The sequence below is a fragment of the Eulemur rufifrons genome, chromosome 15 (genome assembly GCF_041146395.1).
Source record: "Eulemur rufifrons isolate Redbay chromosome 15, OSU_ERuf_1, whole genome shotgun sequence".
In the NCBI taxonomy this organism is placed as follows: Eukaryota; Metazoa; Chordata; class Mammalia; order Primates; family Lemuridae; genus Eulemur; species Eulemur rufifrons.
The window spans coordinates 23,235,187-23,261,792 of NC_090997.1; the positions used below are offsets into that span (position 1 = coordinate 23,235,187).

At 35.0% G+C, this 26,606-nt stretch overlaps 1 protein-coding gene across 2 annotated transcripts in view; it reads right to left on the minus strand.

Moving 5' to 3' along the window:
- Positions 1-26,606, minus strand: part of COL21A1 (collagen type XXI alpha 1 chain) — a 126,171-nt gene that overhangs the window by 35,994 nt on the left and 63,571 nt on the right. For both annotated transcript variants that reach the window (XM_069488266.1, XM_069488267.1), the window contains 3 exons: positions 26,460-26,515; positions 26,281-26,334; positions 6,524-6,577 (listed from right to left, as the gene is read on the minus strand). In XM_069488266.1, coding sequence (XP_069344367.1) covers positions 6,524-6,577; positions 26,281-26,334; positions 26,460-26,515 — 164 coding nt within the window. The remainder of the gene's footprint in view (positions 1-6,523; positions 6,578-26,280; positions 26,335-26,459; positions 26,516-26,606) is intronic.

The window sequence follows — 26,606 nt, forward strand, 5'->3', positions numbered from 1 at the left end:
CTCGATGTATTTTTTTATCCTCACACTTTACTATAAGCAGCAAGAAAAAAATCATACCATATTTTCAGCACTTTGCTGGGAAATCTCCTCAGCCTAACATCCAAGCTCATCACTTAAAAGTTCTGCTTTCCACACGGCTACAGGACACAATTTAGCTAAATTTTCTGCCACTATATGACAAGTATCAACATTCTTCCAGTTTCCTATAACATGCCCCTTATTTCCTCCTGAGCCCTTACCAGCAGTGCCTTTAATGTTCATTTATCTACCAACAGTCCGTTTATAATGATACACATATTTTCTGAGATGACAAAGACTTTCTTTACCATAACCTTCACCTTCATCACTGAGCCATCACTATCAGTCTTTAATAGAAATATTTCTACCAACAGTCTGTTCAAGGCAATATAGACTATTTCTATTGTGTGCCTCAAAATTCTTATAGTCTCTACAAATTACCCAATTCCCAAGCCGCTTCCACATTTTTAGGTATTTAGGTATTTACTTCTTGGAACCAAAATCTGTATCAGTCAGTGTTCCAGCAGAGAAACAGAACCAGTTGGCATGTCTGAAAATGTGTACACACACACACACACACATTAATATATGACAGATCGTTATTGCTATTGCAAGAAATTGGCTTATCCAAGTGTGGAGACTGGCTAGGCAAGTACCAAATCCACAGAGCAGGCTGTTAGGAGGGCAAGCTGGAAACTCTCAGGCAGGAGCTAACACTGCAGTCCATGGACACATTTCTTCTTTCTCTAGAAAACTTCAGTTTTTCTATGAACTTTCAACTGAACTGACGGGTCATCACAAGGTCCTTAACTTCACCCTATCTGCAAAGACCTGTTACCCGAATAAAATAACATTTACAGGTTTCAGAAATTAAGATTCAAGATTTTTGAGAGGGAGGCATTTTTTAACCTTCTACAACTAGTATTTACAGAAATTCATTTAAAATTTCCTTGAATCTGATCCGCTATTTCTTATTGAAATTTTATTAATCCCAATTTTCATACATCTATTCTTTTCTGATCACCCAAAAACATAGGCCTCCTCATTAAATGCTCTTGTTATTATTTAGGTATGTTCCATCTGCAACTATTTTAGGATCACCTCCCCCAGCCAAAATTGATTCTTGTTCTATATTCTTTTTATTGCTTGGGGTTCCACTGCTTTCGTCAATGCAGTAAGACTTTGAGAGTCATCTCTTCTCATCTTACCCACAACCAGTTGATCCTCAAGTCCTGCTAGTAGCTCTTTAGTTCATTTCACATCATTTCCACTCTTCCCCTTCCAACTCTGAAAGCTCTTGCCTTAGCTGGTGCTAGAGGTGACAGAGCTCAGCTAGACTGCAACAGGGCTCTGTCTTCCACCATTACCCACCTCCTGCCCATTCTCTACTCTGCTGTCAGAGTGATCTTTCTAAAACTTTCTAAATCTGACCAACTCACCTCCCTACTTAAAACCTTTGAATGGTTCCCATTACTCTCAGATTTAAGTCCAAACAGGCCCTTCTTGATCTGGCTTCTACCTACGCCTACCACCTCATCTACTACTTCTGTCCTTTCCCCACTGTGCACCCCAGGCAGTCTGAACTAGTGTCAGCTTTTCCCAGAGAATCATGCTTTCTTCTATGTTTTGGAACATGCGAAATGCTCCTGCCTTACGAGACTAAATAACTAGGTAACACACATTCATCTTCCAGAATTTGACCAAGAGGGTGCCTTGTTTAGGAATGTAACCCTATATACTTTAAATAGGTGAATTGTATAGTATTTGACTTGTATCTCAGTAATGCTGGTTGGTTTGTTTGTTTGTTTTTTAAAGAACACATCCCTTTCAGCAATGTCCCCAAACTCATCTAGGGTTATACACGTCTTTTACAACTCATCAAGCCCCCCCAGTGCCTACTTCCATAACTGTCATACTGTGTTGTCACCTACTGGCTCATCTGACTCTTTGAGGGCAGAGCAATGACTAATTAATCTTTAGATTCTCCTCAACTAGTATAATGTCTGACACAAAGTGGACACTCAGTAAATGCTTATTGAATAAATAACTGAAAGAACATGATCCTTAAACGTAGTGATACATGGGTTGAAACAAATTGTAATAAACCTAGTCGGTGTGAGAACTGAGTTTACAATCACCTGGATTGAAGTTAATTGGGTATAATTTGCCACTTAGAAAGTAAATTACTTTTAGGATTGAATTACTTTTACGATTGACAAATGAGGGCCTTTAAAATTCAAAATACTGACAAGTAAATGTATTTGTATTATACTTTAAAGCAATATAATCATTTCTCAATGAAATACAGCCTTTGCCTTCAATTTGAATTCTAGTTGTTATTGTTCATATGTATCAATCTGTTTACAGGGATGAATCATGGTTAGGCTGCCATAAGCTGTGTTTAATTAGCTTTAAAGCATTTTTCTGAGTGCTTCTGTCTTTCCAACTTAAGTTCCATTAATTTTCTTGGCTACTACATGGTAGAATGAAGTGAACACATCCTTTTTAGTGAAGCCAAATCATTCATTACAAACACTTAAAACCATTAGTCACACACCATGGAAGAATCTTCATTTCTTATGTCACAAAATGTATAAAGTTCAGAGATTTTTTTCTGTTTTCAAAGTTTTTCCACAAATGATAAGTATCAGTCTCCACAGCATAAATATTTCTAACAACAAAGTTTTCATTAATTGTCAAAATATCAGAATAGTTTGTGATGCTATGTGTACTTATTTGGAAGAAAATCCAAACCAGAAGAATTTATATACAAACAACATCAGCAAATTTTAGATGCCCAACCTATCAATTGCTTTCATAACACAGTACATTTCCTGGCACAGGAAACCTGGCTTCCTCTTTGCCATTTATCAGGAAAGAGTGGAGAGCAAAAAAGGGATAAGAGAGCCTTTTCTTGTCTTTCCTAATCTGTTGGGCTGGAGCAGGAGAGTCTCATTCAATAATTCCGGTTTTCTTTTTTTTTTTTCTTTATTTATTTTTTTTATTTCATCATATTCCAGGGGTACAAATGTTTAGGTTACATATATTGTCTTTGCTCCACCCAAGTCAGAGCTTCAAGCAGCGTATCCATCCCCCAGATGTTGCACACCACACCCATTAGGTGTGAATATATCCATCGCCTCCTCACCCCTCCCACCTGCCTGACACCTGATGAATGTTACTACTACATGTGTTATTCAGTTAACACTAATTTGATGATGAGTACATCAAATTAGTGCTTCTTTTTCCATTCTTGTGATACTTCACTCAGTAGAATGGGCTCCAGCTCTATCCAGGATAATACAAAAGGTGCTAGATCACTACTGTTTTTTGTGGCTGAGTAGAACTCTATGGTATACATATACCACATTTTATTAATCCATTCATGTATTGATGGGCACTTGGGTTGTTTCCACATCTTTGCAATTGTGAATTGTGCCACTATAAAAATTCTACTGCAGATGTCTTTTTTATAGAATGTCTTTTTTTCCTTTGCGTAGATGCCCAGTAATGGGTTTGCTGGATCAAATGGTAATTCTACTTTTAGCTCTTTGAGGTATCTCCATGTTACTTTCCACAGAGATTGTACTAGTTTACAGTCCCACCAGCAGTGTACGAGTGTTCCTATCCCTCTGCAGCCACGCCAGCATTTATTGTCTCGGGACTTTTTGATAAAAGCCATTTTCACTGGAATTAAGTGATATTTTATTGTGGTTTTGATTTGCATTTCCCTGATGATTAGAGATGTTGAGCATTTTTTCATGTTTGTTGGCCATTAGTCTGTCTTCTTTTGAAAAGTTTCTGTTCATGTCCTTTGCCCACTTTTTAATAGGGAAAGAATTTATGAAGAAGACCCCAAAGGCAATCACAGCAACAACAAAAATAAATAAATGGGACCTGATCAAATTACAAAGCTTCTGCACAGCCAAGGAAACTATCACAAGAGCAAACAGACAATCTACAGAATGCAAGAAAATATTTGCATGCTACACATCTGATAAACGGCTGATAACCAGAATCTATATAGAAGTCAGGAAAATCAGCAAGAAAAAAATCCCAGTTTTCTATCTACTGGGTTTAGGAGGAGAGACTGCATCTCAATAACATCCACTACGCCATTCCCATTATTCCCTGCCTCAGCACCTTGTTTTCCTATCTTTTTGAACATTATAATTTCATTTTTCTTTATCCTTTTACCATCTATCTTCACCACTAGGCTGTAAGCCCCCACAAGGCAGTACTGGGTTTCTCTCACCACTAAACCACACATTGTAGAGTTTACCCAATGAATTTTGGAAGGAAGGAAGAAAAGAAGGAAAAGGTTAAAATCTGAAGGCTATGCTTCCTGGAATGGAAATTCATCCTAGTGCAAAGGCTCTAGACAGGAATAAGTCTTGAATAAAGTGGGAATGGGCAGAGCAGGAGCAAACCCAAAGCAATGTCTGCTTCTGGCTAAAAGCAAGAAACAGATAGTCTTGGGGGAGGAAAACATCCCTTAAGCATTCCTCATTCCTATTTAATATCCTTTCCTCAGTTTTGGCTTTATTATTATAACAGGATTCCAATAGTAATATTTTCAAAGTAAATATAGGCTCCTCACATTACATTATGGTCTACATAGACCTGCTGGTCAGTCTGCCCTTTATAACATTATTTCTATGGGAAAATGAGTTAGAGTCCAAATAACTGTCACACAAATATTTAGAGCCCAGTCACATCATATATTATAACCTGCTTCTTATGTCCATTGTCTCTTGTCTCCCTCTTCTTCTTTCTCTCTTCTCTTCCCTCTCTCTCCTCTCACCTTTTATATTCTGTCTCTCACACATATACTTTCTATTCTCTCTGAAACAATAACTTCAACAAATAATCATAACCAGCCTCATATCCAGGTGATAAGTCCTATAATTCTTCCCTTATAATAATAATTATGGCTCAGGTATGTTGAGTCCACACTATCCCTACTGAACTCACTCATGTTTGTTAGCTGTTCGACCAAAATAACCTGCTAATTCCAGTCCCTTCTCTTTTCCATCCATTCTTCACACACCGGTAGCTCATAAACTGCCTCTGAAGCATTTCTTTTATGTTATTTTTTTCTCGCAAAACTTCAACATCAAGTAAACAAAGTTTATTTTCCAAACTTGCAGTCAAGGACCTGCACTATGTACCTAACCATCTTCCTGACCTGACTTCCTACCACCCAATAGGGACCCTTCACTGCAGCTTTGAGACCTCACTAAGATTATTTACTGGGTATGCTTTTACCCATCTCACCTATATGTCTTTACTCAGATTACTTCTCTCTCTTATCTTCCTTTCATTTCCAGTCATCTTTTCATGAACAAATCTAGCCTCAAATTTTTGGTAAAAATTTCCCAACCACCCCAAGATGCAGGATTACCACATACATTTATACAATATTTTTAATTCTTTTTCAAGTTTCCTATGTGAGTCTCACAGCAACCCTATAAAGCAGGCATTATAAGCATCTATACTATCCAGATGAGGATAAAGGTATTCAGAGATGTCATGTGACTTATCCAGGTTCACACAGCTGGAATGTAGCAGAGATCATATTCAAACTCTGCCTTCTGGTTCTCTATCAGATTTGTATTTGGCATATACTATAGTGTTATGTCAGTCATCAAGTAATCATTTGCATCATTTTTTTGTCTTCCAAATTAGATTATAAGCTCCTTGAAGGCAATATTGTTATGCATAACTTTCCCCAGGGCATCATAATACACAAGAAGAAAATTCAATGGAAATTTGATTAATTTTAGGAGTAGTTCAATCCCTCTACCCTACTTAAAAATCCTCAATGATACCTCTTTCCCTCTTATGTCCAATATTTGGATTCTGGACTCTCAACTGAGAGTTTGTGATAAATGGCAATATATCTTAGCTATTATTTCATTTCTTGACCTAGCTCCTCTGAAAGCAAATTGCACATTCCCTGAGGATATGTATCTTTGATTAATAAAATGAGATCTGCTGGTATTTAAATGTTGGCCATGAGTTGTAGGAGTAAAAGGTGAGGGCAAATTATATTTTTAAAGCTCATCTGAAGTAAAGAATCATCTGGGACACCTGCTAAAAATACAGATCTCTTGGATTCTGATTCAGTACTTTCTTAATCAGGTTTCTCTACTCCTGACTTTTACTGAACACATGATCCCAGACTGCATACTGCAAAACAATGTGGCAAAGTGACATTGACTAAAGGCTCAGCAACAGACCACGATGTTTGTGTTATCCACCCATTTGTTTGGGCATGAGTGCTTGTGGCTGTGATTCATAGCACATGCAAAATTCTTCCTGGTTTCTAAAAGAGGATTCAATATTTCAATATTTTATGGTGTTACACAGAGCTTCTACAAAATCTAAGATCTGGAAGTCACTGAAAAAAAATAGGGTATCTTGGAGGAGAATTATTTAGTCAAAGGATATCATGACAGGAAAAGAATTTCATCCTTTAGAACTGAATTAAGGAGGTACTTACAGGCTCTCCCCGAGGTCCATCCTGCCCCGGAGCACCAGGTGATCCTGCTTCTCCCTTTTAATGATTTGATAAGAAGGAATAGAAAATTCCATTTTTAGCTCTGCTTAATAAAATAACAGTATATATTACAACATTATATATTAAAGCACATTCAATACAAACAGAAAAATAAAAGTTCCTTTTGGATTATTGATATTAACTTTTCTTAACATCAAATAACTTTTCCAGAAATTCATAAAGTGACTATATAAACATTAAAATTTATATCTAATGGCAGATAATTGAGTTAAGTTATAAAATAACTATGGCTTCCTATAGTCATTCTTATGAGAACAGGATAGTCTTACCTCCAAAATAAATGTGTTCAACATTCTGTACCAGTCCTTTTTATATTTATTTTGATTTTCATTTTTACTTTAAAATGTATCCTCCTGTTGGAACTAATTTGACCTTGCCTTCCAAGAGTTGCATTTGAAAATCAAAATAAAACTTTCACTAAGAATGTAATTACTTACAGGTTATTACTCGAAATTATCTGGCACTTTAATTTAGCATATAATTATTTAAAATAAACATCTAATATGTATATTTTTTGGTAGCTGTTAAAATTATAATAGTTTTCAGTTATATACATTTAAATTACTATGCTCAAATTATTTAACCATCTTATTTTACATCTACCTTTTGGTATGCTAAAATTTTTTTCCAAATGAATCAAGTGCTAATGTAAACAAAAGTATCTGACACCCTGCCTACTAAAACAAAAATTATCTGAACATAATCTTAAAATGTATAATATCTGCACATTAATACAGCTATTAAATTACCTGAACAATATAAAGGGTAGCAGGGGAAGAGCCTCTTGAAACACACACACAAATAATCACCCTCAAACATTTAGATTTTTTGAAACCTAACAGGCATTGAGAGCCATGAGTTTGTTTCTGTCCCAAAGACTGCATCATAACAAGCAAGTTCTCTGCAAGCAATTAGGCCACACTTGTTTCATACTAGAAAGAACATTTTATCCTAAATGAGATCAAGAGAGTAAGTAAAACAAAAGCATTTTTCTTTAAATGCCTCAAATATAAGAGATGAAATAAGTTTAAGAGGGAAAGAGTCAGAGAATATAAGCACTGAAGCATATTCCATTCTATAGTTTTATATTCTAATAAATTTTCAAAAATTGTATAAAATGAAGCATAGAAAATTCTAACAACTTGAAAATATAATCAGCACTTAAAAAATTCACCCACATCATTTTATATAAACGATTCTCCCACTTACACGAATTCCTGCACTTCATTAGCACACTGAAATACCAGCTAAAGCCAAATATTTCATCTGTTCCAGTTTTATTTACAAACACCAGATGATAGTTGAGGATAGAAGGAGCAAAAAATAATGCTTTCTTGTAAATTAACCAAAGGAGAGGGAGGGAAGGTTCTGCTAAGCCAATGGTTCTATACAGAAAAGCTTATGAAAATGTCAGAGGAAACAAAAATGTATGTTGGGTCCACTTATTTTAAAAGCTACAGTTTAAATAGCCTGAAAAATTCAAGACAAAAATAAGTTAGGTCCTAAATACAACAAGAAAATAATTCAATATCTTTATCTGAACTCAATGCTTCTATCAATAGTCAGGAGGGGTCTTACGCATCTGTGGTTCTCAAATACGGTCCTTAGAGCAGGTAGATCAGCTTCTTTCCTTCACATGGAGACTTCTACAAAATGCAAAATTTCAGGCTCTACTTCAACCCATTGAATCGGAAGTTTGGGGATGGGGCCCAACAGTCTATGTTCTAACAAGTCTCCAGCTGATTCTGATGCAGCCATTTGAGATCATGGTACCTCTGTGACCACTTAACTTTGATACCTTGAGGTACTGTTATATGTGACTTATTAAGCAAATCTGCAGTTTAAGTTTTCTGTATATAAAATAAAGGGGGGAGAACAGTTGCCAAACAGTAGAAACAACTAATTTGGAATTGCATGACTACTTTGGTCTGCAAAAATCTCTTCTTTTACTTCTCTGTCTGAACATTGACCTAATCTTATTCTAATTAGCAGGTCTTTTTTAAAGTAGCCATCAGCAAGGTTAATCAATAATGAAGTTCCAAAATTATTTGAGGGTTGAATTTATTCTTATTCTTCCTACTTTTTGTTAAGACAGCTAATCAGAATAACATGGAATTTAATGAACAAAGTATTACCCATTCTTTATCATCTACAGCAGTGATTCTCAAAATTTAGCTTCATCAGAATCACTTGGAAGGTTTGTTAAATGGCAGATTATGGACCCCACCTCAGAGTGCCTGATTCAGTAGGTCCCAGGTAGAGCCCCCAAATCTGCATTTCTAATAAGTTTCCAGGAGGTGCTGATAATCCCAGTCGTGGGACCACACTTGGAGAACTACTACTGTAGCCCAGATTTCAAGATGGAAACTTACAGACTCTTTCTGCTCTTATGAATTCCTCTCTTCTGTGAACTACAACAGCATTGCACAGCTTTACACTTAGTAATAAATTTTATGATGGCCAGGTTGTTCAGCAGGTCACTTGTTTATATAAGTGTTGTTTTCCTGACTTGCACATTCTTTACAGGCAGGAAACATAATTTGCATGAATTCTTTTATCACTTACAAAATTTACGATAGTGCCAAACATAATATAAGACTGTATGTGCACTTCTTTACAACCATTGGAACATATCAAGGAAAGAGGAATGGACTATTCTTAAATGCTCAGTTTCAAGGGGATAAAAGAAATAGTAAAAACATTTGTGAATAAGGCTCTATCATTGCGTACTTGAAGATTATGCAGGTTAGTCATTACAAGAGGATGGCCCATAATATTTACCTAGGTATATGCTCTTCTTTCTTTTAATAATGTTTTATCAGGAGATGAAAAGATAATTTCTGTTTGGCCATTTTCCCTAAAATAATCAAATGCAATATACAACTAGCCTGTAAAATTCAATATTGTGACTACAGCTTGACCCGATCACTGGAGAACCTGGTACAGGTCAGTTTGTTTGGCTTTTGGAAAAAGCATACAACTCAGATTTAGCATTTTGCTATGCATTAGCTTCCTTCTTGATGTAAAATAATTGAAAAAAAAGTCATACCCAACATTATTCCTCAATCCAATTTCTAAGCTAATGTCAAAGATGATTTATTCCACAACAAACCAGTTATTCAAAAAAAGAAAATTTAACCAAAAACAGACATATGAAACTTGCATTGCATGCGTATTTCCTTTCATGCTGTGGTCTTTGGCATTTATCCACAAAAAAATAAAAGGATGGAAAGTAATTTACTTTGCAATGATAGCAATCTATAAAATCAGGTGGAAGGTATGGTTTACTGATCATGAAAAGATAATTTAATTTTAAAGAAGACCCTTATTTGTTATTAAGGAAACACTTTATTTTGACTTCAATCTTACTGCATAGTTTATTCTCAGTATGTAAACAAATCTCTAGCATGTCAGAGGATGTATTAAAGATGTAAGGCTGGGGAATCTTCCCTTGGCTGACAAAATAAACAGACAAGACCTCTGCAAGGCATCACGCACAGAAGGGAGCACACAAACGAGGCCTGGAAGTCTTGCTCTGCCCCGGAGCTAACTGTACACATTCGTGTAAATCCTTTAATTTCTCTGAACCTGATGCTATGCATAAAATGCTATTAATACTCCTAACTTCAGGCAGGTGCAGTGGCTCACACCTACAATTCCAGCATTTTGGGAGGCCAAGGTAGCAGGATTGCTTGAGCCCAGGAGCTCGCTCAAGGCTGCAGTGAGCTATGATTGTGCCACTGAACTCTAGCCTGAGCAACAGAGAGAGACACTGTCTCAAAAAAAAAAAAAAAAAAAAAATCCAACATCATAGTTTGTTTTGTGTGTTCTGTTTTTTAGGAAAATAAGTGCCTTTGTGAAAGTGCCTTACATGACTTTAGGCACAGAAGGGGAGACTCACTACCACCAAAGATTTGGGGTTTGAACAATCCTTTATTCATGACGTGTTTTAGGCTGTATTATTTTCATGCCATATGTTATTTTTATATTTAAACTGCTATGGTTTGTCATTATAATTTTGGCAAAATGAATATTTTTTAAAATATGGTCAATCCTTACTTTAACCTAGTTAAAATATCATTAAAAACAGTAGGGTCAACAGTTTCACCATTATTTGGGTTTAACAAGGCTTTTCAACAACTTGGTGAAAAGAATTGTCATTGATTATTTAATTATGGCTATCTCATGTTGAACAAGTTATTTAATCTATTTCTTAGTTTCCTCATCTGTAAAAGGGTAACTTTTTTCCCACTTTATAACTCATGATTTATGAGATTAATGGAAAAATGTATGTAAAGTGCTGCAAAAAAGAGCCAAGCATGTGGTAAGTATCCAATGATTTACGTCGTTAGTCAAAATCCATCCTCTCCTATCGTCACATCTCTTCATATCCAGCTTAAATACCACACTTCATTATTTCAACCACTCCCTAATGAAAATTCTTACCACTTTACCTCACTGTACATCCACTGCAGAGGTCCATACAAATTCCAGTGTTGAGTAAACCAACCTGAAAGCTACCTCAGACCTATGCTTGGGTTCTAAGTATATGGCTATGGGGAAAAAATACTATTGTAATCACACAGATTGTAACTTCCAGCTTCAACTGGACTTTGGTGCTGCTTCTATATTTCCTTTATCTCTTCTCTGCTGCATTTTTCACATATACAAAAAGTTCTCCAATCAACATAAACTGTTTTTACTCCCCCTTCGATAGGTGACAACTCCCACATTCTTAGAAAAAAAATAGAAGAAAAAAATCCTACCACCAAACCAACACACTTACCTGTATTTGCACCCATCCATCGCTCTTTTTATTACAGCAAACAGGTATCCCTCATCCAACCCAAAATAATCCCTTCTAACTCTTTTCTGTATCCCACTTCTCCTCCCTGCAAATAAGATGGAGCTCCTTATCTGGATCTAACTGCTTCCTGGACATCTTCCTTTGGATGTGCCACAGGAACCTAAAATGGACACATTATGTTTCTTACTCCTCTGCCTCCCCAGCAGAAAAAAAAAAAAAAAAAAAAAATCCCGGCAGAAAACATACCACATCTCATTGATTAAAGAAACTGCTAACTTCACTACACATAAAAGTGGAGAGGCTCTCCAACTAAGAAGCCCAGTAAGCCACCCAAATTTTACACCCCTGCCAATTATTGCAGGTCTACATATATATAAGATATTTCAAACAGGAAAAGAATTGGCAGACAATATCCAAACAAGACGACAAACGAAAAAAACAAAAAATGAGAATCAAAAAATTTCTGTAGATTTTCCTCACACAAAAATAAACATGAAGCAGAAGAAAACTGCAACACAATACTGTAACCTGTATTAACAAACATTATACAGTATTATAATTTGTTTTTAAAAACCCAGAAATCAAAAACTCAGAATCAAAATGAGAAAAGGACAATATGAAATAAGAATTAAATTAACTTAGAAAGAAATAAAAAAGACAAAGTCACCTCAGGTATGATGATTATGATGGTTAAATCACTAGAAACCAAGTGAGAATATATTTAACTTAAAATTTCAAAAGGTACTGAAGAGCAAACTAAATATAGCCAATAAAAATGAAATTTTAAAATGCATTAAAAGGATCAGAAAATGACAGAGGTAGAAGACAAAGAAATTTCAACACATCTGTAATTGGAATCTTTGAGCTATAAGTCAAAACAATGTAACAGAATTTCTATTTAAAACTATAAGCTAAAAGAACACTCCAGAATTAAAAGAATACATGAATCGACCTTTCAAAAGTTTTTTGGGATAACTGGAATTCTTAATTTTGAGACATACATATGCTATTAGACTTTAAGTGTACATGTTTTTAGCCTTTGTCTTCCATACAAAAATAGTCATTTACAAAGGAAAGAATTAAGTTGACATCAAAAACATATATGATAGCAGAGGAGCAATATATCAAAGAAATTCAAGATAAACACTGAAAAACAATGAGACAAAGGTTTTATAGTTAGCCAAGCTGTCTTTCAAGTAAGAAGAGTATAGAAAAACACATTACAAAATAAGAATTCAGTAAGTACTACATTCACAGCCCCTTCATAAGAAATAAACTACCGGAGAATCTTCATTATCCCAAATGATGACTATGGAATATTGGTAAAGGAGTTGGTGACAAACATTGAGTATATTTAATTGCAGATCTTAAACAAAGCTGGGGAAAAAGTAGAAAAATAGTTTTTAAATATCATATGATTTGACAAATTAGAAGTAATATGATTAAACAAATAAGAAAAGGATAAGGAAAATGGGAAAATAGAATAAATTCAGATAATAGGGTATAAATTAACACAACTAAGAGTTGATGCTTAAGTAACAAAAGGAGACTACAGGAATTCTGAAATGTATATTTATAAAGATTAGTAAAGGTATTAGTACAAAGATCACTAAAACAAAAATATGAATCTTCCTAAATCCCAAAGAAATTAAAAGCAAAAGAAATGAACCACATTGAGTAAGAAACATACTAAATATAGCATAATACACATAGTAAGTATTAACAAAATTATAACATAAGTATTATGACAATGATAAGACCAAACCTATCATTCAGTGAGTAAAAATAGACAATATATTAAAAGAAAAAATTCCAATTGCTTTAAAAAGCAAAGACAAGAGACAGAACTAAAACAAAGTGTTTCAAAAAGCTAAAGCTAAACAATAGAAGGACGGGCAAAGGTATTAAAGCAAATAAAAATAATCAGAAAGGAAAGATATGATCCTGATAAAAGACAAGGTAGAATTCAAATTAAAAATTATTAAAGGAGAGGAAAAATGACATTTTATAATGCTAAAGCCACAATTCAAAATGAAGATGTAATTGTTATGAAAATCTATGCAACAAATAACACAGAAACCACATTCATGAGACAGAAGATATAATCAGAAGTAGACAAAAATGCACTAATAATAGGATGATAATATGCCATGCTCTGTTCAAGACAGGCCAAACAACAAATTAAGTATAGAGAATATCTAAATAAGATATTCAATGAAGTAGATCTTATGAATGTATACTGAGTTTTACACTCTGAAAATATAGATTTACCTTCTCATATGCACAGGAAACATTCCTGAAAATCAAACATATAATAAGTCAAAGAAGAAAATTCAATACCACACAGCTCCACCTCTGCACTCCCCGCACTGCCAGAACCAACCCCCAACAGGCACAGCTCCATCTCTGTGGTTCCCAGGCTGTGGTCTGGCTCCATGGTTCCACCTATGTAGCCCTTGCCATCTTGAGTCCAGAGCTCCAGCTCTGGGGCTCCTACTGTGCCCAGGCCCACAGCTCCATCTCCCAGGCTTCACCACAGCAACTGTGACCATGGTTCCACTCTTCTGAGGCTCCAGGGACCCGAGGCTCTGCCCCCATGGCTCTGCCCCTGTGGCTCCAGTGTTCCCATTGGGCCCACAACTCTGTCCCTGAGATTCAAGTGCTGTGCCTGGACCCCAAGACTCCAGCCCAAGGCTCCACAATCACCACAAGGCCTGCAGAATCACCCTGAGGTCCAATGCTCTGTTAGGGACCCTCCAGCCTCAAGCTGCCATTGTACCTGGACCTGGTTCAAGTAAATGACCACAAGCCTGGACACCCACAACCAATGCCTAAATAGCCTCACACAGCTGCCACTGTCACCACTGCAGGGAGACTGCCCAGAAGAGCAATCTTCTACAACACCAGCCTCCATGGAGAAGAACTCACCCAGCTCCCAACTTGAACTTCCAGCAATGAACTAGGGAACACCACACCACCCTGCACAAAGATCATCCAGCACCGGCTTGAACTGTGACAATCACAGGGAAATGTGACAAAATAGAACAGCTTCATTACAGGCTCTAAAAACACCTGATCCTCTCCTACTGGGTCAACATTCCAGAGGAGGATACAAAAGCACCACCTACAGACCTCCCATTCTACTCACTAAGTAAGAGAGTTCCCAGCAAAGGAGAACAAGAGCCCTGCAAATCTATAAGCCTTGAGCTGAGAGAAGAGGATTCATATGGAAAGAAACCAGTAAAAGACCTCTGGCAACAAGAAAAAACAAAACAGTTATACACCCCAAGGGATCACAATGGAGGTACAGTAGTAGACACCAACTAAAAGAAAATTGTCAAAATGTCAGAAATGGAATTCAGACTATGGATGGAAAATAAATAAACAAAACTGAAGAGAAAGTTGAAAACCAACAAAAAGAAGCCAAAAAAATTTTCAGATAAATCAATGAAAAAAATGAAAAAGTCACTAAAGACCCCAGACAACATAAGAAAGGATATAATAGAACTTAAAAAAACAAAAACAGAAGAATCATTTAGGGAAATTCAAAATAACACAGAAAGCTTCAACAACAGGCTAAACCAAAGAGAGGAAAGAATCTCAGAGCTTGAAGACAAGGCTCCCCAGCTAACCCAGTCATTCAAAGAGGCAGAAAAGAGAATAAAGAAGATTGAACAATCACTCAGAGAAATATGGGACTATGTGGAACAAACTAGTATATGAATTATAGGTATCCCCGAGGGAAAAGAAGAAAAATCAAAAAGCATGGAAAATCTATTCAAGGCAATTACTGAGAAAAATTTCCCTGCTATCGCCAGATTCAGACTTCCAGATACAAAATGGTCATTGAACACTGGGAAGATTCATAGCAAATAGGACATCTCCAACATACACAGTTGTCAACATGGACAAAGTCAAAGTAAAGGAGACAATTCTATAAGCAGTAAGACAAAAACAACTACTAACCTACAAAAGAAAACCCATCAGGCTAACAACAAACTTCTCAGCAGAGACCTTACAAGCCAGAAGGGAATTGGGCCCCATGTTCAGTCTCCTTAAACAGACCAATTGCCATCCAAGAATCTTATATTCAGCAAAATGAAGTTTCATAAATGACAGAGAAATAAAGACTTTTCCAGACAAACAAATGCTAAAGGAATTTGTCATGACCAGATCTGCTCTACAGGAGATACTCAGAACTGCATCATACAGATACTCAGAACTGTATTATACATGGATCACCACAATAGATATACACCATGTAAAATCACTCAAAAGTTAACCATAGCTTCCATAAAACAATAGCACAAAAGGGAAAACAAGGCAATAAAGTACTTTCTAACAAGATGAAAATAAAACCATCCCACATATCAATACTAACACTCAACGTAAATGGTCTGAATGCCTCACTTAAAAGACACAGGCCAGGTGTATGGATTAAAAAACACAAGTAAATGCTGTCTCCAGGAAACACATCTAAACCACAAGGACTCACACAGACTCAAGGTGAAGGGATGGGGAAAAAAGCATTCTATGCAAAGAGAAATCAAAAGAGAATAGGTGTAGCCATTCTCAGATCAGAGAAAATAGACTTTAAATCAACAGTGGTAAAGAAAAACAAGGAAAGTCATTATATAATGGTAAAGGGAACAATTGAACAAGAAGACATAACAATCCTAAATATATATGCACCTAACATAGGAGTCCCCAGATTCATAAAGCAAAACCTACTAGATACAAGCAAAAAGATAAAGAGTAGCATAATAATTTCTGGGGACTTAAACACTCCACTGACAGGGCTGGACAGATCATCAAAGCAGAAAATCAGTAAAGAAACACTGGACTCTAGAACAAATGGACCTAACATATATTTATAGAACACTGTACTGAAAAACTACTGAATATACATTCTTCTCATCAGCATATGGGACATTCTCCATAGGTTAGGCCACAAAACATATCTCAACAAATTCAAAAAAACTGAAATCATACCACATATCTTATCAGACCTCAGTGGAATAAAACTAGAAATTAACTCCAAGAGAAACACTCAAATCTACTCAAAGTCATGGAAATTAAACAATCTGATGTTAAATGATCTTTGCAACAATGATGAAATTAAGATGGAAATCAAAAGATTTCTACAACTGAAAGACAAAGGGGCACAAGCTATCAAAATCTATGGGATTCAGCAAAAGTAGTCCTAAGAGGAAAATTTGTAGCCTAAAATGTCTACATTAAGAAGACAGAAAGATCACAAATTAACAACTTAATATCACATCTCAAGGAACTAGAAAAGGAAGAGAAACCAAACCCATAGTCAGCAGAAGAAAAGAAATAACAAAGCTCAGAGCAGAACTAAATGAAACAGAAAAAAATAAAAAGGGTCAATGAAACAAAAAATTGGTTCTTTAAAAAGATAAACAAAATCAACAGACCTCTTGCTAGATTAACTAGAAATAGAAGAGAAAGGACCCAACTAGGCTCAAAGGAGACATTACAACTGATACCACAAAAATACCAAATATCATCCATGAATACTCTGAAAATCTTTATGCACATAAACTAGAAAATGTAGAGGAAATGGAAAAATTTCTGGAAACACACAACCTCCCAAGATTAAATCAGGAATAAACAGAAATCCTGAACAGACCAATAATGCACAGCAAGATTGAAGCAGTAATAAAAATAAAATCCTCCCAGCCCCCCCCCCCCAAAAAGCTCCAGACCAGATGGATTCACAGCCAAATTCTACCAGACCTACAAAAAAGAACTGGTACTAATCCTACAGAAATTACTCCATAACATCAAAAGGGAAGGAATCCTCCCTAACTCATTCTATGAAGCCAGTATCACTTTGATACCAAATGAGGAAAGGATACAACAAAAAAAGAAAACTACAGACCACATATCCCTTATGACTATAGATGCAAAACTCCTCAACAAAATTCTAGCAAACCAAATTCAACAGCACACACACACACACACAAAACAAAAAAAACTTACCAAAACCAAGTGGGCTTTATCCCAGGTACAAAAGGATAGTTCAACATACATAAACCAATAAATGTTACCACATAAACAGAAGCAAAAACAAAGGACATATGATTACCTCAATGGATGCAGAAAAAGCGTTTGACAAAATCTACCACAGTCATGATAAAAACCCTCAAAAACTAGGCATAGAAGGAACAAATCTCAAATTATGAAAGCCATATATGACAAGGCCACAGCCAACATCATACTGAATGGGTAAAAGTTGAAAGCATTCTTCCGAAAAACTGGAACAAGACAAGGGTGACCACTGTTATCAATTCTATTCAACATAGTACTGGAAGTCTTAGCCAGAGCAATCCAGCAAGAAAAAGAAATAATGAGTATCCACACCAGGAAAGAGGAGTTAAACTATCCCTATTTGCTGATGAAATTATTTTATATTTAGAAAACCCCAAACACTCCACCAAGAGACTCCTGGAATTGATAAATAAATTCAGCAATATCTCAAGTTATAAAATCAATGTACATAAATCAGTAGCATTTCTATACACCAATAACAGTTAAGCTGAGAGTCAAATCAAAGATTCAATATCATTCACAACAGCTACAAAGAAAATAAAATACTTAGGAATATACTTAACCAATGAGGTAAAATATCTCTGCAAGGAGAACTACGACACAATGAGGGCAAAAAAATCACAAATGACAAAAACAAATGGAAAAACATCTCATCCTCATGGTTTGGTAGAATCAACATTGTTAAAATGTCCATACTGCCAAAAGTGATTTACAGATTCAATGTAATTCCCATCAAAATACCAATGTCATATTTCATAGACCTAGAAAAAATAATTCCATGATTCATTTGGAACCAAAAAAGATCCTGAATAGCCAAAGAAATCTTAAGCAAAAAGAACAAATCTGGAGGCATTACATTACCAGACTTCATGTTAAACTACAAGGCTATAGTAACCAAAATAGCATGGTACTGGTATAAAAGTAGAGAAATAGATCAGTGGAACAGAACAGAGAACCCAGATATAAAACCATCTACCTACAACCAACTGATCTTTGACAAAGCAGACAACAACATACACTGGGGAAAGGAAGCCCTATTCAATAATTTTTGCTGGGAAAACTGGATAGCCACATGCAGAAGAATGAAACAGGACCCCTATCTCTCACCATATACAAAATTAATTCAAGATGAATAAGAGACTTAAATGTAAAGCATGAAACCATAAAAATTCCAGAAAAAAACTGTGGGCAAAACTCTTCTAGACATTGGCCTAGGCAAAGAATTTATGACTACGACCCCCAAAGGCAATTACAGCAACAACATAAATAAATAAATGGGACTTTATTAAATTAAAAAGCCTCCACACAGCAAAAGAAATAATCAACAGAGTGAATGAATAGACAACCTACAGAATTTGCAAACTATATATCAAATAAAGGGCTAATATCCAGAATCTACAAGAAACTCAAACAAATCAGCAAGGAAAAATCCAAACAATCCCATTAAAAAGAGGGCAAAAGATATGAACAGAAGTTTTCAGAATAAGGTAAACAGCCAACAAACACATGAAAAAATGCTCAGCATCACTCAATCATCACGGAAATGCAAAGTAAAACCACAGTGAAATATCACCTTACCCTTGTTAGAATGGTCATTATTGAAAAGTCAAAAAACAAGAGATGCTCGCATGGCTGCAGAGAGAAAGGAATGCTCATACACTGTTGGTGGGACTGCAAATTAGTACAACCTCTATGGAGTTTCCTCAAAGAAATAAATATAGATTTACCATTTGATCCAGCAATCCCAGATACTGAGTAACTACCCAAAGGAAAATAAGTCATTTTATCAAAAAGACACCTGTACTCAAATGTTTGTTGCAGCACAATCCACAATTGCAAAGATGTGTAATAAACCTAAGTGCCTATCAATTCATGAATGGATTAACAAATGTGGTGTACATGTACATGGTGGAGTACTACTCAGCCATAAGAAAGAATGAAATAACATCTTTTACAGCAATTTGGATGGAACTGGGGACCATAATCCTACGTGAAGTATCTCAGGAGTGGAAAAACAAACACCACATGTACTCTCTAATAATTCGAAATAATTGATGGGCACACATGAGCACAGCGAGAAGTAAAGGTCATTGGAAATCAAAAAAGTGGGAGAGGGAAGGAGGAGAGGACTAAAAACCTACCTAACAGGTACAATGAACACTATGGGGACACACTAATAGCTCTGAATTGAGCATTATAAAAGCTATCCATGTAACAAAAACATTTGTACCCCCTTAATATTTTGAAATTAAAAAAAGTCTGCACAACAAAAAGTAGGCCAGAGGGCAAAAAAAGAGAGTAAGGACAGCCATGCAGTTACATTGCAAGCCTTTGCTCACATCACATTTAATAACATCCCAGTAGCCAGGCAAGTCATATGGCCAAGACCCAAAGTCAAGGGGTAGACTCTCTGCCTACCATGAAGCCAGGGTAAAGATTCAGGTGTATATTCATACTATTGAGGAGTTAGGAGTTGGGGGCCAATAATTTATTCCTCCAAGCCTGTGATGTTGTAAACTATTGCTGAAGTATAGTAAGTGTGGTCCCCTTTCTGGTCAGTTTAGGGGATTGTTCTTTTGATCTAGTTGTAACCTCTGATAAGCGATGTACCTCTTGGTATACCGCAAGTCAACATAAGAAGATAGGACTTCCTCTTCAGTAAATAAGTTGTTTTAAGATTCAGTTGTGTGATGAAGCAACTAAACTGAGCAGAGGAGAAAGGAATCATGGAGCTAGTCCTTAAAATCTAACCTGTAGCAACAGAGACTAGGAATTATTACCATTTAATGTCTACTCCAGGATCTAAATGAATTGAATTATTGGTTTCCCTCCAATTCTCAATGACTTTCTGACCATTTTCTTAGAAACCATCAATGTAACTGATTTTTCTGGTTTCAAATAATACACTAAATCAAAAGCATAGATGACTTTGAAAATGTCCATTTTTCTAGGACTAGCTCTCCTTGGCTATCAATCAGTAACACTCAAACTACTCTAAATTTTTGTGTTCAGTTTAGGAGACAGAAGCCTGGCAGTAACTGGGCCTATTAACACGAACATAGATGAAAATTCTTCTTCTACGGTCATTTAACAGAATGCAGGTCTTCGAAGAATGACCCTTTTTTCTAGCTTGATACACTCATCTACTACCAAAGGGCTAGGAGTTTAGGATTCTTTCTCACTCTCAATACCTCTTAGGGAAACCCAGAAATATCCAGTGAGAATAGTTTCCCTGCTTCATTGGTTTTCTGAGAATCTCACTGGAAGGCAGAATGGCTCAGGGGTTAGAAGCCTGAGCTCTGGGGTCTGCGGCTGACTTCAGTCTTGACTGCACAACTGGGTAGGTGTGAGACCCTGCAAACAACTTGTGAAAGTTGTTTAACCACTTGAGTCATCACTCATGTTCATTACAGACGTTCAGTTCCCCTCTCCTCCTGGTACCCAGAGGACTGAGCCCCCAGTTCCTTTGTGGTTGGGTGACTTGTTTTGGCCAAAGAATTGTGAGCAAGTCTGTCCTATGTAACTTCTGGGCTATACCATTTAATATCCAGTGAGATACTCTTCAGAATTCTGGTCCCTCTGGCACGGTGACCAGCGATATTCAAGATGGTGACTGCTCCATCAGCCCAGGCTGCAGAGTCACTACAACGAGCAACATCCCACTGTTGACCTGCACTAGACATGTAGTGTGAGAGAGAAATAAACCTGATTTGTGCATAGCCAAAAAAAAAAAAGAAAGAAAGAAAGAAAAAAAATTCAATAAAACTTGTAAAGAAGAAATTATACAAATAACATTCTCTGATATAGTGCAATAATACCAGAAATTGGCAACAGAATCAAAATAAAAGGCTTTTCAACCTAAAAAAAAAACAAACTCAACTTTTTAAACAACTCTTATAGGAAAAAGAGAATTAAAAACCAAAATTGCAAAATATCTAAAAAAAATAATGTTAATGAAAACATTGCACCTTAGAATCAAGAGGATACAATTGAAGCAATAATTAGAAAAATATTTATAATTTAAATACTTAGAGCAAAAACCACATTAAAAATGAAAATGAGTGAATTCAATTCTCAACTGTAAAAGCTAGAAAAAATGTAGGAAAAGAGAACAAAGAAAAGAAATAGAATAAAGTGAAAACAGAAAAATTAATGAAGTCAATAATTAGATTACAATGTTGGATCTTTGAAAAAAACTAACATAGCAGAGAAACCAGAAGCCTATATATTCAAGCAAAAATGAAGTAGAATGCAAGCATAAGTATTCAAAGTAAGAAATGACAAAGGAAGAATAATCATTAAAACAGAAAACTTTTTAAAAATCATCGTACACTTTTATACGAATCATTTGAAAAGTCCAGATGAAATGCTAATTTCTTGGGAGCGTGAAGTTTACTGTTATTTACCCTATGAGCGAATGCTTAAACAGACAAAGTCCCATGTAAGAGATAAGAGAAAGTTATCCAAGAGCCAAAAAAGCACCAGGCCCAAATGACAGAGGGGAAGATGAGGAAAAACCCTGTGGTGCTGGACATCAGTTGTAAGTATCAATAAGAAACCATTTATTGCAAAACATATAATGTCAGAAATGAAACATAGGCTATCACTATAAATCCTATAGTCATTAAAATGACAAGAATAAGGCAATTATTTTAAACAAAATATATGAATAAATTTGAAAATTAAAGAAAATGGACAAATTCCTTGACAGGCACAAATTACCAAAACTTATTCAAGAAGACTGAGAAAATCTAAATAGCTGTGTATTTAGTAAAGAAATTTAATTAGTAATTAAAATCTTCCTTACACATACAACACACCTACAAAGCGCAGGCCCAAATGGCATCACTGGTGAATCCTATCAATACTACAAAGAAGAAATGACACCAATCTTACACAAATTCTTTCAGAAAATAGAAGCCAGTATTACCCTGATACCAAAGCCAGATAAAAATATCACAAGAAAACTACAAACAAATTTTCCTCATGAACATAGGGATAGGTAAAGGTATGGCAAATGTATTTAATAAAATATTTGCAATTGAATTCAGCAATATATAAAAAGAATACTATAAGATGACCAACTGGGGTTTATCCTCATAAAGCAAAGTTAGTATAACATATGAAAATCAATTAATGATACATAACATTGAGAAAATATGAGAGGAAAAACATATAATCAACCCAGTAAATGCAGAAAAAGCTTTTTTTTTTCTTTACAAAATTCAACACTTAATTATGATTTTAAAAATAATTCTCAAGAAAATAAAAATAAAAAGGAATTTCCTCAACCTGATGAAGGGCTTCTATATAAAACTCAATGTTGAAGGACTGAAGGCTTTCTACCTAAGGTCAGAAACAAGGCAAGAATGGATGCTCTTAGCATTTCTATTCAATACTGTATCGAAAGCCTGGTCACTACAATAAAACTATTAAAATAAATAAAATTTATATAAATTAGTATAGAAGAAGAAAATTGTCTTTATTTGCAGACAATATGATAATCTATGCAGAAAAACCTAAGGAATATACAAAGAAAGTTGCAGGAACAAATACGTGAGTTTAGCAAAACTGCAGAATATATGACCAATAAACCAAAACTAATAATATTTCCATATACTAGCAACAAACAAACTGAAAATAATTTTTTTAAAAATCTACTCACAACAGTATAGAAAAACACAATGAAATACTTAGGTATAAATTTAACAAAAGACATAGAAGATCTATATATTGAAAACTACAAAACTTTACTGTGATAAAATAAAGAAAACTTTTGTGAGCTTAGGTTAGGTAAATATTCTTAAGTAGTACAGAAAAGGCAAGAACTATAATAAAAATTTAAGAAATTGGACTTGATCCAGCTTAAAAATTTTTGCTTATTAAAAGATACCATTAAGAAAATGAAAGAACAATCCAAAGATTGGGAGAAAATATTTGTAAACATGTATCTGATAAAGGACTTATATCAAGAATATATAACAAATTATTAAATTCATTAAGAAGAGGAAAAAAACCTAATTTATTTTTTAATGGACAAATGTTTTGAATAGATACTTCACAAAAGAAGATACACAAATGGTCAACAAGCCCATAAAAAAGATGTCAACATGGTCAGTCATCAGGGAATGCAAATTAAAACCACAATGAAATACCATTATTGTGGTACCAACTAAAACAGCTAAAATATATAAAGGGTGGTGATACCAATTATTGACCGGATGCTGCAAAACTGGAATTCTCTGACTTTGCTAATAGAAATAGAGAATCATGCAACCACTTTGGAAGAAGAGTTTGACAGTTTCTTAAAAATTTAAATATACACTCACCATACAACCTTGCAATTCTACTAGGTATCAACCAAAGAGAAATGAAAACAGGTCTATACCAAGATGTGTATAAGAATATTCATAGCAACATTATTCATAAATATCAAATATAGCAAACAAGCCAAATGTTCATCAACTGATGAATTAATATCCATATCACTAAATACTATATATTTCATTTAATTGAAATTTTTAGAGTGGTAAAACTATAGTGACAGAAAGCACTACTGGGCTCAAGCTATCCTCCTATCTCAGCCTCCTGAGTAGCTCAGACTACAGGTCTGTGCCTGGCTAATTTTTTCTTTCTTTTTTTTTCTTTTTTCTTTTCTTTTTTTTTTTGTAGAGATTGGCTCTCAATTTTTTGCCCAGGCTAGTCTCAAACTCCTGGTTTCAAGTAACCCTCTTGCCTTGGCCTCAGAAAGTGCTGAGATTACAAAGGAATAGATGCCTCCTGCCAGGAATGAGGATGGGAATTAACTGCCAAGGAGAACAATAGAAATCTCTGGTATTAAAAAAATTCTAAAGCTTGAATTTGGTGGTAGTTGCACAAAGGTATACCTTTATCAAAATTCATCAAATTGTGCTTATAATGTATAAATTTTATTATATGTAAATTATACCCATATAGCTATAAAAATAGCATTTATAATAGGATCAACAATATTAATACTTGGGAAAAACTAACACAAGATGTGCTACACATTTATGAAGGAAATTATTAAACTTTTTTGAGAGACATTTAAAGAGAACCTAAATAAATCTATATACTATGAAAACATTAAATATATAACATATGCCTAGACATACATAGCAGTTGCCGCTATCTTAACCAAGTGTCGAAATTTAGCAACAGCAATAATAGGACAGTTATTACATGCCTCCTAATGGAATGTAAAAGAAAGCACAAAACATCACCTATCTCATATTTTTACCAAAATGTTTATCGTGATTGCAGTAAGAAAGCAATCAGAAGGTTTCAGAACTTTAATATTGATACAATATTTAATAATACAGAATCTGTGATCTCTTGTAGAAAAATTTCATGTCAATTTTGCTGTGAACCTACAACTATTTAAAAAAAATAAAGTCTATATAAACAAAAAAGTACATACCCTTTTTAAAATTTACAAAAGATTTCAGTAAAAAATTTATAAACAAAGCAGAATAAACATAATTACTTTTAGGAGATCCATACTAGTTAAAAATTAGAAGACATAACCAAGGTTAAATATGAAGGGTGTCATGAGACTATCAGAAAAGCAAATATCAAGAGTTAACTGACCTCATAGTGATATATCCATACAATAAAATATTATCAGCATTACCAAGGAATGAAGTACTGATACAGGCCAGAGCATGGATGAACCTCGAACCCATTATGGCAAGTGAAAGAAGTCAGCAACAAAGAACACATGTAGTATGGTTCCATTTATATGAAATGTCCCAAAGAGGCAAATCCATACAGACAGAAAGTAATGGTTTTCTAGGGTTGAAGGTGAGGGGCAGTGGCTTGGAGGGAAATGGGGAGTAGCCACTAAATGACTATGGGGTTTTCTTTTTGGGTGATGAAAATGTTCAAAAAATTGACTGTAGTGATGGTTTCATAACACTGTAAATATACCAAAAATTGCTGAATTGTATATATTAAATGGGTGAATTTTATGGTATATCAATTATATATCAATAAAGCTGTAAACTCTTTTTTATATTCAGCTTACTACTGTCTTAGGAAGCATTGTCTTTTGAAGAATCATGGATATTTGGAGAACTTTCATAGTACATGAAGCAAAGAAATGGACAATTTTTCCAAAGGAAGGGAAAACAACTAAGGACCAAGAAAATTTGGACTGGATTTTTGATCAAGTTTGGTCTTCAGAGTATTGACTATTAGGAGACATATCCCTAAATCCAGTGCTTAACCAAGTGGCCTCTTCAGCTCTGGTGGATTACACAAATCTTCTCCTTAGGTATTCAAATCAGCTAAGTCCGAACTGTAAGAATATGATGGTGCCAACCCACCATCATAAAGGCATGTGCCTTTGAGTTTTTTCAGGGATGGTGAATGATTGGCACTTTACAGTTCCCTCTAACTTTAATTCTCTCATACTCATTCCACACAACTGATAAAGAAGTTGTCAGTGTTAAGGGGATAGTTTTTTTCCACCTGAAACTTTAATCCCTTGGGAGACAGAGCTAAGAAGCTCTGTCTCTAACCCACCAAACAAACCAATATGAAGGGCTTATGAAAGAAGTTCAACTTTGTAACATCCTGTGATTTCACTTCTAACAGACAAGAGTTCACACCAAATACAAATAAATTTAGTGTTATTTTAAAATTACACTAAAAATTTTAGCTAATTAATTTTATCCCAATGCCATTTGTAAAAAATTCTAATACTTGTACATTTTTTCTAACGTCCATTTCTGTACAAAAAAAAAACTTTGTTTTGTGATTGTTTTGTAAATACCTTGAAACCAGGACTACCCATTAATCCATCCTTTCCATGTCTTCCTGGTTCTCCCTGAAAAAAATAAATGCCTGTGTTTTAATACATTTGGCATTAATTTTTCTTTTTAAAGAAAGATACTATAAGATGCTTTTTGTTTAAAGTAAAATACTCAAGAATGTTTATTCTATCAAACTCACAGCGCGTCCAGGGAGGCCAGGGAAGCCGGCATTCCCCTTTTCACCTTTTGCACCCTGTATTAAAAATGAACATTTAAAAAACAATCTTCGCAATAATGTTTTCAAGTTCCAACTTAAATAGAAAAGCTAATATGTTAACCTCATTAT